General features: G+C 36.5%; 1 protein-coding gene across 1 annotated transcript in view; it reads right to left on the bottom strand.

Annotated features, from left to right (window-relative positions):
- Window positions 1-191: 191 nt before the first annotated feature.
- TMED8 (transmembrane p24 trafficking protein family member 8) overlaps window positions 192-12490 on the bottom strand; it is a 27551-nt gene continuing 15252 nt past the window's right edge. Inside the window, exons 3-6 of the mRNA XM_074289895.1 lie at window positions 7751-7874; window positions 5867-6014; window positions 5354-5662; window positions 192-677 (exon numbers count right to left, since the gene is read on the bottom strand). Coding sequence (XP_074145996.1) covers window positions 460-677; window positions 5354-5662; window positions 5867-6014; window positions 7751-7874 — 799 coding nt within the window. The 3' untranslated portion in view covers window positions 192-459. The remainder of the gene's footprint in view (window positions 678-5353; window positions 5663-5866; window positions 6015-7750; window positions 7875-12490) is intronic.

Here is a 12490-nt window from a genome sequence, read left to right as displayed (position 1 = left end):
TGAGCTTTCCCCCTTCCTTCGTGATGTGAAAAGCCACAGGTGAAGAGGGCTGGGGCCCACTTTACACGCTGATCCAACCAAAGAGGCTAACAAGTGCCATCATAGAGAGGGGTGTGGGGGAGAGGAAGGGGCAGCGCAGCCACCCCCAGCTCAATGGCACACCTCGTACAAAGCAGAACAGAGACAAACAAAAAACATCCCACTTCCTTTTAGGTTCTTGCCTGATAACTTCACAGAGTGTTATCCCTGAAGTTTATATCAGGAAAAATTGTCCAAGTGTAACCTGCAGAAGTGGTGGAAGGGGAAGAAGCTATTCTTAGGTCAACAGGCAGGCATGCCAGGCAGGCAAGTGCAAACTTCAGAAGCCTCACACTCAGCATTTAAGCAGCTTGTCCATAGAAAGCAAAAGGCATCAGAAAAAAATCCCCCTTTGCCCACCAGACCTGTGGCCTCAGCCCTTCAGCTGGTGTAATATACATGGTAGTAGAGAGTCTTGTTGCGTAGCAGTGAATAGGAATTATCAAATTTAAGCAGGTAGATGCCTTCTCCTGGGTAGTCATGACAACCAGCCTGTACATCTCGGTGGCTATCTCTCCGATAGACTGGCATGATCTCCCCATAGCGATTCCGAAGAGAGCTCTTAGAGCCCATCTCCACATCTCCAATTGGGCCAAGTCCTACATGAGGAAAACGGTAGAAAGATCTGGCATTAGCTCAGTGGGCTAGCAGAAGGGAAAGTCATAAGCCAAATCCTGTCTAGAGAAGCAAAAGGACAGACTAAGTTAACATTTCAAGGTCCTTCATAGTCCTTCAAGTATATAAATAGTTCAGGATCACAGAGATAACATACTGTGACATTTATCAGGAAAACACTGGCTACTTTTGTATTGGATAAATGAAAGGCTGGCTGAAGGAAAAAAACCACAAGAATTTAAATTGATAACACAACTTCAGTTTTCTCTATTGGAGCACAGTGGCAAAAGAAAGTATGTGGTTCTCTAGACTCTAGAAAGGATGTAGATTTCTAGTTCTCTACAGAACACCTATAGATTTCCCAGAAATCATGGACTCAACAGAAAAAAATCTTACCATGACTACTCTAAAGAAAACATGAGGGGAAAAGGTTTTAGAGAGAAGATAAAAATAAGGAAATCCCACAATATAGCATTCTCACTCTGTTGTTGTTTGCTTGCATTTTGTTTTCTTTCTCAGTTTTTTCCTTCTTGATCTGATTTTTTTTTTTGTGCAGCAAGATAACTGTATAGATATGTATACACATATTGAATTTAACATATATTTTAAGATAATTAACATGCATTTAGACTACTGCCAGCTATGGGAAGAGGAGGGGAAAATTTGGAACAAAAGATTTTGCAAGGATCAATGTTGAAAAATTACCCATGCATATGTTTTGTAAATAAAAAGCTTTAATAATAATAATAAAAAAGAAAACTAAATAAAAATATATTTTAAAAAAGGATTGGAGGGGGAAAAACAAAAGAAAAATAAAGGAAATCTTCTTATAGGTAGAATTAGAATTGGCTTGGTTCCTTACCACTCTACAACCTCCACCTTGATTTCCCATATCACCTACGCTAGCTTTCAATAAATCAAGGACCAAACAACTCTTAATGTTCTTACAAAAACATTAGTGTTTCCCTGGATACAAAAATGGCAATGGATGACACTCAGTGAGAATCACAGAAGCTGGACAGTTTCTCAAGATTTAGTACAAATACCTCAATGTAAAGATAAAGAAACTCAGAGATAAAATAATTTGCCTTAAGGGGTCTTTAGCCTTTAGCTTGTAGAAGAAATAGAATCAGAGTTCCAATTTAAAAACTCAATCCAAGACTCTTTCCATTATATCACTTAGACCACCATGGGGAAAAACCAGTGGTTTCTTTGGTTAGAGTACATATGAACTTAGAAGGTGGAATGTTTGGGCAGTCAACTATTTTCTGGAGCTATTTGCTAGATTGGATGTAACCATTACCACCCATCTATATTATATCAGCCCATCTGACTTCACTTGCTTAGAATAAAAAAAGATCTCTCTCTTCCTGATTTCCACACCATTTCAAGTTACTTAGAGACAAGGCAAGGTCTAGTTCTACAACTATAAGGGGCTCAGCCAACAGAAGAATTACCAAATACAAAAGATTGTGGTTGAGTTAGTGTCAGAAGAATTAGAGGGGAAAGACTTTCCTGGCTACTCTTTTTTTAAAGTTATATCCGTAACAATCTTTTTTTTACACATTACCATATAAGTCAGGTTAAGAGAACACTCAGCTACTCTTTTTACCCTGTAGAGGATTCCAGGGATCTAATTACAGAGATAAGACCAATGCTATCCAAAATATTCTATTGGCAGGGAGTCCGTTGCTCACCACACTCCAAACTATCTTGGAGGAAGAGGTAGAGCACCTAGAACAGGTTGTGTCCCATTTCACACTCAGGCCAGACTGCTGAGCAATGATTCCAGTTGACTAGGGGAAATCAATGCCCACTACTAGCCCCACTTCACCAACGGCCCAAGTGAAGCAGACCCAAGTCTAGTTCACTTAACCATACAATGTTCTTTAGAAACTGAATTTCTCTACTCATCTGCCACTCATTACTATTCCTATGCCTTTATCTGTTTCTGTCCCTATCCCTATACTTATTAATCATCAGCCCTTTAGGAAAAACTGTCTCTAGTCCTCTAATTCCTGTTATCTTCTCCCCATCTTCATTCACCTTCAACCCAATTCCACACATTTTCTATTCCACCCTATCTACTTATCCTATTATGTATCAGGAATTGTTGTCCCATAGTGAACAAACTCCCTTTCATTCTGAACCCCTATTTTCCCCTTTCTCTTATGCTTTTTACCTATTGGCCCTCTCTAATGACACAACATCCTTTGCATCCATGATATTATTCTTTTGTCCTGGATATACTTGCTCTCATAACCCTCGACACACTGGTCCTAGAAGAGAAGCTGGAAAACATATTATTCTCCATGGTCTCCAGACTCTCCCTTTACTCACCCTTCACTTAACAATCTTTTCTCTTTTGCAGTTCCCCCAATTTGGGGATTTTTGTCTGTGTTTTCTTTCATAGTATGACTTACATGGAAAAGTGTTTTGTATAACTATACATATATAACTTATGTCAAATTGCTTGCCTTATCGATGAGGTGGGGAAAGGAGAGGATGAAGGGAGAAAATTTGGGATTCAAAATTTGAAAAAAGAATGTTAAAATAATTTTCACATGTAATTGGGAAAAATAAAATATTAAATTAAAAATATAAATAAAAATAAAATTTCCACCCAATTTGAATTATAGTAGCTATAAACTACTGACCCCATATCATCTAGCCTTCTTATTCACATCTTCAGTGCCTGCTCTCATACAAGAGGGTTTTCATATAAATTTACCTTAACCCCTAATTTCTTGCCTTCCTTAAGCCTAACCACTTACTCTTTCATTAGGCCTTAGCCAAACAAAGGAAACACAGTCACATTCTCATAATTACCTGTAAACATTCCATTTCCCAATTCCATAATCTATCATCCTACAGCTCCTTATAGTTCATCACCTTCTAAACCTAGTTTTTGCCCTCAAAAACTCCAGCCCCTCTACTCCATTGTATTTTCTCAAACCTGCTGTGATTCCCTTTTCCTTCCTCTCCAATTTCAACCCAGTTTAGCTATTTCAACTCTACACTGTCTGCTCTTGAATCCCTTGCCCCCTTCTAACTCCACTTTTCCCTTGCCAAATCTCAATCTTATTTTATTCTCACCATTGGCCTCCCCTATTCCTACTAATGTGCTATTGAATACAGCAAGTCTCAAAGCAATGACTGTGTACATTAAAATTTTCTGTTTTCCAACTTCACTAGATCCAGATCTACCTCTTTATCTCCAATTACACTGCTATCACCTTAGTTCAGGTGTCTTATCATTTTTCATCTGGATTATTACAGCAGCCACCAAAAGGGCTGCTCTGCCTCAAATCCTCATCACTGTTGTCTGTCTTAAATCCTGCTACAAAGTAGTGTTATTTAAATGTTTATCTGATTGTGTAACTATTTCAATTAATCAACTTCATGGACTTCCTATTGTCTTTAGGACCAAATAGAAACTCTTATGTTTAGATTTTAAAGTCCTGCACAAATAGACTTCCATCTATTTTTCCAGTTTCACTGGATATTACCTCTCCTCCCACACACTCTGCAATACAGCCAAATTGGCTTTTCCTCTGTTTCTCACACAAAACATTCCATCTCTTATCTCCATGCCTTTGTACTAGCTCTCCTCCATGTACAAGATGTACTAACTCTTTAACTCTGCCGGATAAAATCCTTCATTTCCTTTAAGATGTAACACTAGCATCATCTTCATGAAGTCATTCCTGAATCCCTCTCCCAACTGTCAGTATCCTCTCTCCAAAACTAGATGTGATAATTCTATAAATATTTGTATTTATTCACTTTAAATTTATGCTATATTTAGCTTTATATTTCCTCAACCTCTCCTTCATTAGAATTTAAGCTCTTTGCAAGTAAGAACTATTTCACTTTTTTTACTTGTATACTAAACATGACAGGACAAGAGAGAGAAAGGGTGTCAGAGAAGAATACCTGGGAAAACATAAACAAAAAGAGATCCATCAGTCACACTTTATCGATGGTACAACTGAAATGGAGAATAGCAGTAGCTGTTTAATTCCCACAGAAGGGAATGAAATAAATCCAGTTAGCAGTGGAAGTTCAGCAGAATGTAGGCCAGTGGAATGTAATCACACAATTTGGAATTAGTCCAGGACTTTGGAGTAAACATCCTTTGACCAAGGAATTCCATAGAACTGTAGATTCAAACTTAGATATAAAAGGGAAGATTCCTGAGTGGTGTATACTAAGAAAAACCATATATTAACATTATCTTATTCTTATGTATTTTGATGTGTTTTGTTAAAGCATTTCTCAGTTACATTTTGACCTGGTTCTAGTCACACTCAGGAGTGTAAAGGATCATGCGTTTGATATCTCTGCAATAAAACACCCATTTCATTTCCTGATTTGAAATATACTACCTACCTTTCACCAATTAGCATTGTCCTTGGGATTGGCTCAATATTTATTTACAAGGGACAATGTCCCCAAATAAAACACCAACATTAACTTCATCTGAATGTTCTTTCAGAAAGTATCTTTGCAAAGCCTTTAGCTCACAAGACCAAATGCAAAGAATCCTATAACTGGCTATAGGGAACAGGGTACAATATAGCCGTCTTAGAAAAAGAAGAACCTGCTATAGCTCAGGATGAAAAACCCATAGGGGAAACAAGGTCGATGTTATACTTGCCTTCAATCCCTCCCTCTGCATCCTCTTCATCATCCTCATCCTCATCACTGGACTCACTGACATGCACAGTGACAGCAGTGCTGGTTACAGGAGTCCAATCAAAATAGACACCAAAGCCAATGTCATAATTGTCAGTGGCAAATTCCCAAAAGAGACGCTTCCCATCAGGGTGGGTGGGCACTCGTACTGTTACTACCTCACCCCGCTTCACCACTAGCCGAGAATTCTTCACCTTGCTCATCTTGGTTTTGAATTCCTTCATCTTGGCAAAGGTCCATATAGATGGAGGAGACAGAGGAGGCATTGAGACTGAAAGAAACAGATAACTTATCATGGGGGGAAGGGCACCTATAGGGAGACTTAGACAAACATAGCACTTATGGAAGCACAGTCTTAAGCAAAGCATTTCTATCTACTTCTCTGACTTTATCATCATTCCATTTTTGGATTTTTTTTTTTTTTGGTTTAAGAAACCATGCCAAAACAAACTATTTTTATCTCCCAAGATCTCACCTCTTCTCTGTTCTCCAAGGAGATCTGCAGATTCCAACTCAGTTGCAAGGACATCCACGGTTCCTATGTCTCCTGTGTCTGACTGGATCATAACCATGTCTCCTGATCCTTTTGGTGCTTGGAACTTATTCATCGGAACAACAGATTCCTAGTTGAAGGGCATGTCCCAAAGATTCTTATAAAGTATTTTTAGTCTGAATAGTTCAAAAAGCTTCTGGATAAAAGTAATTTCACCCTAACACTGGAATTAGTAATGAAAACATTCCCCCCTCTTATTCTACTTCAGGACATAATATCTCATTTAACCAGATCCTTTCCTTTTCTCTCAATGGCCAGCCTTAACTTAATTTCTTCAGTCCCTCTATTATTCCTAGTTGCTATGTTCCTATTTTAAAGATGTCTCCTTACTCCATTATCTGTCTTTCATAATTTGCCCAACTCCATGCTTTCTAAAAATCTAAGCCCACAACTGTGATCATGTTCATATTTTCTTTTTCTTTAAATTTCTGCAACCTAAACTAATTTTACTTCTCACCCTGAAGAGGTACCTTCCTAACTATTTTCATCTGTTCCTGTGCCACCTGCAACTTAACTCTCCCTCCCACTGTGCCATGAATTCCCCCTCCTACTTTCCCTATTCATCTCCCACCTTCCAGGTAGCTGTCAATTAATACTTTACAAAAGCACTGTACAAATACAAAAAATAAATACTTTCTTCTCTGTACCACCTGGTTCTGTGGTTCCATGTTTGAAATTGCGTTGTCTGTTTACCTTATCAGCACCCTGATGTAGGTACTATCTTGTTCTCTATTTTATTTATTCCTAATAGTGCTCTGCAAATAATTATAATCTAATCACTGACACCAAGAATGAAGGGCTGGTATTATATTTAAACATTGTTTTTGCTGCCAGAAGCCTGATCTGTAATTTACAATACATATGTAGTCAGCTTTGTTTTCTTAGATTCAAAGCTTTCTCTAACTCATGTGACTAGTCCATAATCTAATCTTGGATATTTCTTTCAGATCACTGTTCTACCTCTACACAGAGAGAGAATTGTGTTATTTCCTAGCTCCTTCTCTCAATAACAGCTAGTTAAATAGAAATGCTATACCTACTGGCAAAAGGACAGAATATATCACAAAGAAATTGGACTCCAATACTTTTACTTACAAGTAGTGCAATTCTGAATATGTGGAAACAGATCTAGTTTGTAATCCTTTTCTATAGTTTTCTCACAGGAGTAGGTTTCCAGTGATGAATCATTCCAACTATCCCTTGTGTGTGTGTGTAAGCCAGACCTCTTGAGGTGGTGTTTAATTCTCTTCCCCCAAAGGAATATTTTTTTTTATTTGTCTCTTTAACACTTCCTCTACAGCTAATGGAATGAAGGTCTCTGCTACAAATATCATTCCTCTGAAATCTTAACTAGAAACTTTAAGCGTGTGTTTGGGTTATTGGCTCCCATTATTTGCCATTTACAGAACTGTAAAGTCACTTTTCATCTCTGTGCCTTAACTTTCTCAACCATAAAATGAAGAGATAAAAATAGATAACTTTTAAAGTTCTTTTTTTTTCCACTCAAAAGGACTATGATTCTACAATTCTATCTGATGATTAATTAATTTGATATCAAGACAGTTTTAAGAAACCTAGTACCACGATTTTATTGAATTCATTCATTATTGAAGCATTTAATGTGCTAGAACAGAAGAGAGTTGGAATTTTGTGCAATGATCCATAAATACAAATATGAAAAGTTAGCCTTCCAAGTCTATAATTTCTGATTCTACTTTTAATTTATAAATTATCAAACCAGGAAAAAAAAAAACTTAATAGGATCAGAAATTTTCCCCTTTAGGATATGAGAGTATATGCTCTTACCTCTTTCAGAAGCTGGTCTCCTGACAATATTTCCTGACCCACCAATGCCTGCTCCTCCAAAGCACCATCACCTTTTCCAGGATTTTCTGCTACATCCTCAGTCACAGAAGATACAATCTGTGGCCTCTCAGAAGAAGATAAAACATGAATTCAAGGGCTCTCTGGAAAGACATTCACTCTGGAGCAATTTTTTAAAGAAATTGGCATCTAAAGGATCCCCTCTCAGGACTCAGTTTTGCTGACTAGTGTCCTTATATTTGCAATATATTAGCTGACCAATTACTGAAATTTGTCTGACCAGAAAGCTTTGAAAACCAGTACTCAGAGGCTGAAGAGAAAAAAGTACCTGTCTTCCATGATTCATGCCAATTCCTCTATGAGTGATCAACAAAAGAGAAGATAAAGTCAAAGAGAAGATATATAACTCAAATCAGAATAGCCATTACTAAAACAAAGGTCATCTACACTGAAAAACAAAGAAATCTACTTGAACTTCATGGGCAAAATCTCTCATCATTTCTTTTTATTAAAAAAAAAAAAAAAAAAAAATCAAGGGGCAGTTAGGTGGCACAGTGGATAAAGAACCAGCCCTGAAGTTAGGAGGACCTGAATTTAAATCTGGTCTCAGACACTTAACACCTCCCAGCTGTATGACCCTGGGCAAGTCACTTAACACCAAATTGCCTCAGCAAAAAAAAAAAAAAAAAAAAAAAAAAAGACTGCAAAAAACATAAGATGTCTCTCGTCATTTTTGGAAAGTACCCACATTTTGGAAGCAGTTTATTAAAATTATAAAATGGGGTAAGTCCTTTAGTTTATTGATTACTTCCTTCAAATACTTAGAAAAGAAAAACTGATTTGCAATGTCTAAATCATTTCAGTTTTATGTTTAAATATTTCCAGCATCTATTGCTTTACTGCTTTAGATATTCCCTCCCCTGATGTAGTCCAAACTCTTTGACTACTTGGTATTCTGTCTGAGAATTGCTGTGGCTGAAAAATTCACCTTGAGACCAAGCTGGCGAATAACTTCTCCAAATTTAAGTAGGCTAGTCTCTGACATACATCATCATCACTTAGCCTCTTCACATCATTACCACTAGCCCTTCCTTTCGAAACCTTTTCCAATTGGTAGAATTTGCCAACATTTGCATATGCCAATGGCATAACCTATAAGAACTTGCTAAGATCATCTCTATGTCACTACAAGACACTAGAGAAGAATTTTAATTTGTCCTAGAGTGAATGAGTTGGTTTGTAAAGAACTACATATGAGAAACAAGGACATACATGGTCACCATGAGATTGTAGCCTAAGAAAGTTCATTTAGCTCAACTCTCTCATTTCACAGAGTAGGAAACTGAGACCCAGGAATTTAAGGAACTCAGTCAAGATCACCCAAGTTGCAAGAGGAAGAGTTGGCATTTGTACCCTAGTACCCTGACTATAAGTTCAAAATCTATGACAATGTGCTCTTGCTAATATTGCTTCAACTGATTATCAGCACTCCTTAGCATTTATAGCATTAAAAAAATCAGCAGACATGATCTATGAGGTTACTATATTGCTCCTCCTTTAACACAATACATGATACTAACTAACCTTTGGGCATATTAACATTTTCATGTTAATTTCATGTTAATTTTTGTTTAAGAAAAAAGAACAAGGGCAGCTAGGTGGAGCAGTGGATAGAGCACCAGAATCTGTCCCTCTGCAATGTTTACCCATTGTTTCTGGACAGCCCTTCTAGTACCTGAAGAAAACTATCCAAACTTCTCCTTATCTTCTAAACCTTCTCTTCTCCAGACTAAGCAACTTCAGTTCATAATTAAGAAAATTTAGTATTTCAGGTCATTTGCCTGCACTCACTGCATACTGCTTCTAAAATGGTGTCTTTTCTTTGCCTTTAGCACCTTCCTTTCCAAATTCTTGTTGTTGTTGTTGAGTTGTATCTGACTCTCTGTGACCCCCATCTGGGGTTTTCTTTGGCAAAGATATTGGAGAGGTTTGTCATTTCGCTTCTCCAGCTCATTTTACACATAAGAAACTGAGGCAAACAGGATTAAGTGACTGTGCCCACCAGGTATGAGTTGACCACGAAAAGATAATATCTGAAAAAATAAAATTAAGGGGTGAGATTGGAATGTACTAGAAGAATGGGAAAGAGATGGCATAAACTTTTTGCTATAAAAGAAGCAAGAAAAATCTTCTACAATGGAGGAGAAGAGGGAGAAAGAGTGTGGAGGTGATGGCAAGGAATCTTTACTCTCATCAAAATAACTTACACATTTAATATGGGTATAGACGTCTAGCTTACCTTGCAAGAAAATAAGAGGGAAAAGGGATATGAGAAAAGAGGAAGGTGGCAAAAAAGAGAGCATATTGGGGGAGGGCATGGTCATTAGCAAAACACTTTTGAGGAGGGTCAGGGTATAAGGAGAAAGAATAGAATAAATGGGAGAAATGCAGTTAGCAATAGTAATTGGAAAAAAATTTGAAGCAAGTTTCTCTGATTAAAGCCTCATTTCTCAAATGTTTAGGGAACTGAATTAAAAAAAAAAAAAAAAAAAAAAAAAGAGCAATTCCCCAATTGATAAATGATGCCCAAAGGGAAATAAAACCATGCATATGCTTTGGCCTAACAATACCACTACTAGGCATGAATCCCAAAAGAGATTTTTTTTTTTAAAGGAAAAGATCCTATATGTATAAAAATATAACTGCTGTCTTCTCAGGGCAAAGAATTGAAAATTAAGGAGATGCCCATTAATTGAGGAATAGATGAATAAATTGGGATAAATGATTATGTAGAAATATTATTCTATGGGAAATAATGAGCAGGATGCACTCAGGAAAAACCTGTAAAATGCTCCATTAATTCAAGCAAAACAAAATGTACTGTGTACAAAGTAATAGCAACGTTGTGGGATCATTAGCTATTTTTAGCAATACAAAGATCCACAACTACTCTTAAGGACTTATGATAAATAAAAAAATGCTATCCACATCCAGAGGAAAAATTTGTTGTGTCTGAATACAGACTGAACTCTTTTTAATTTAAGCTCAGGAAGATGATTCTTCCTGACTCCAGGCCTAGCACCCTATCTAGATGCCTTTCCATAGATATGCAGTTTTCTTACCAAAAAAAAAAAATAAAAAAAATATGTTACCTATCACATGAAACAGCTATATTTCATTACTATTCATGACAAGCTTTTATTCTCTGAAGAACTTGAGGTTAAGGGTGGAAAATTAATTAAATTGCAAATTACTCAATGCATATGATAAATCACAGTTAAGAGAAAATACCCATTTCAAGTCCTTTGCTCTCCACAGACCTGGAAAAGGTAAGACTAAAAAAGGATGTTTGATGGCTAGAGAAGCAAAGCATTCAGTAGTCTTTCTCACGAGAGATGGCAGTGGTGTTAAAAAAAAAAAAAATTTGAAAAAGATGTAAAATAATTACTAAACTTTAGGCCTTATACTATGTACTGGAATTTAAAAAACAAACAAATGTCTTAACTAAGACTGTTCTTTTTTCTCTCCTAAGTATATTTAGTATTAAAAGAAAAAAGGTCTGTGATAGCAGCTCCTTCAAACCAACATGTGCTGAAAATACATAGAATGAGGAGACTGTATGTATTAAATGAGCTCCCAGATCTAAATCCTATGAGTATGAATATGGAGTAGAATAAGGAAGAGGGAGATAAAATTAAGGAAACTGACAGGTGTTCTCATTCTCTAAAGTAGTAGAAAGAACATTATAAAATAGAGATAATACTTTTACTATTTGACTTACTGAATTGTTAAGAAAGTTCTTGATACATATAAGACAGTAAAGAAATATCAGTTATTATTTAATAAAATTCTCAAGAGTTTAGGGAGGCTGTTTCTTCTAAAGTGTTTGTTATATTCAATAACCTTAAAAACCTTAAAAATAGAACAAAGTCTTTCAGAATCAGTATTTATATAGTGCTTTTAAGATTTTGCAAAACACTTACAAATATTATCTTCTTTTATCTTCACAACTCTGGGAGATAAATATTAGTATTATCTCTATTTTACAAATGAGGAAACTGAGGCACAGAAGTTAAGTGACTTATCCAAGGTCCCACAGCAGTAAGGGGCTTCCTTCCTTTGAATCTTCCTAAAAGTTCAATACTCTATCCACTATGTTATCACCTTGCTGATCATAATTAGCATTCTGAAAAAGGTCTTTTTCCTTAAAGACTGACTGATAAAGAAATTATACATAGATATGAGGGGGGAAAAAATCCCCTCAACCCACTTGGATGATTTGGCCGTGTGAAAGGAACATTAAATATGAGTTCAGAAAAAGGGCCTTTAAATTGTGACATCTATATACATGTGCTGTGTCACCCCAGGCAAATCATTCCACTTCTAAAGCCTCAATTCTGACACCAGTGAAATAAGAATGATAGACTACCTTACATCACAGGATTTGAAGATTAGATGTTATAATAGTAATTCATATTTACATAGCATTTGCAAATATCAATCTACTTTGCAGATATTATCAAACTCCAAATGGGGTCATGAAGAGCAGGACATGACTCAAATGACTGAACAACAATAACAATCAGAGAACAGTCTGTAAATAACAATCTTTCTGAGTCTCTCCCATGCCTATCTTTAGCTGATGGACAGGGAAATTACAATATCATAGTATTGTGAATGAGAAAGCCTAACTATATAGACTGTAGTCCATGAGCTATTAGT

The sequence above is a fragment of the Sminthopsis crassicaudata genome, chromosome 2 (genome assembly GCF_048593235.1).
Source record: "Sminthopsis crassicaudata isolate SCR6 chromosome 2, ASM4859323v1, whole genome shotgun sequence".
Taxonomy (NCBI): domain Eukaryota; kingdom Metazoa; phylum Chordata; class Mammalia; order Dasyuromorphia; family Dasyuridae; genus Sminthopsis; species Sminthopsis crassicaudata.
Note: the sequence above shows the minus strand (reverse complement) of the source record. Positions and strands in the feature narration are given on the sequence as shown.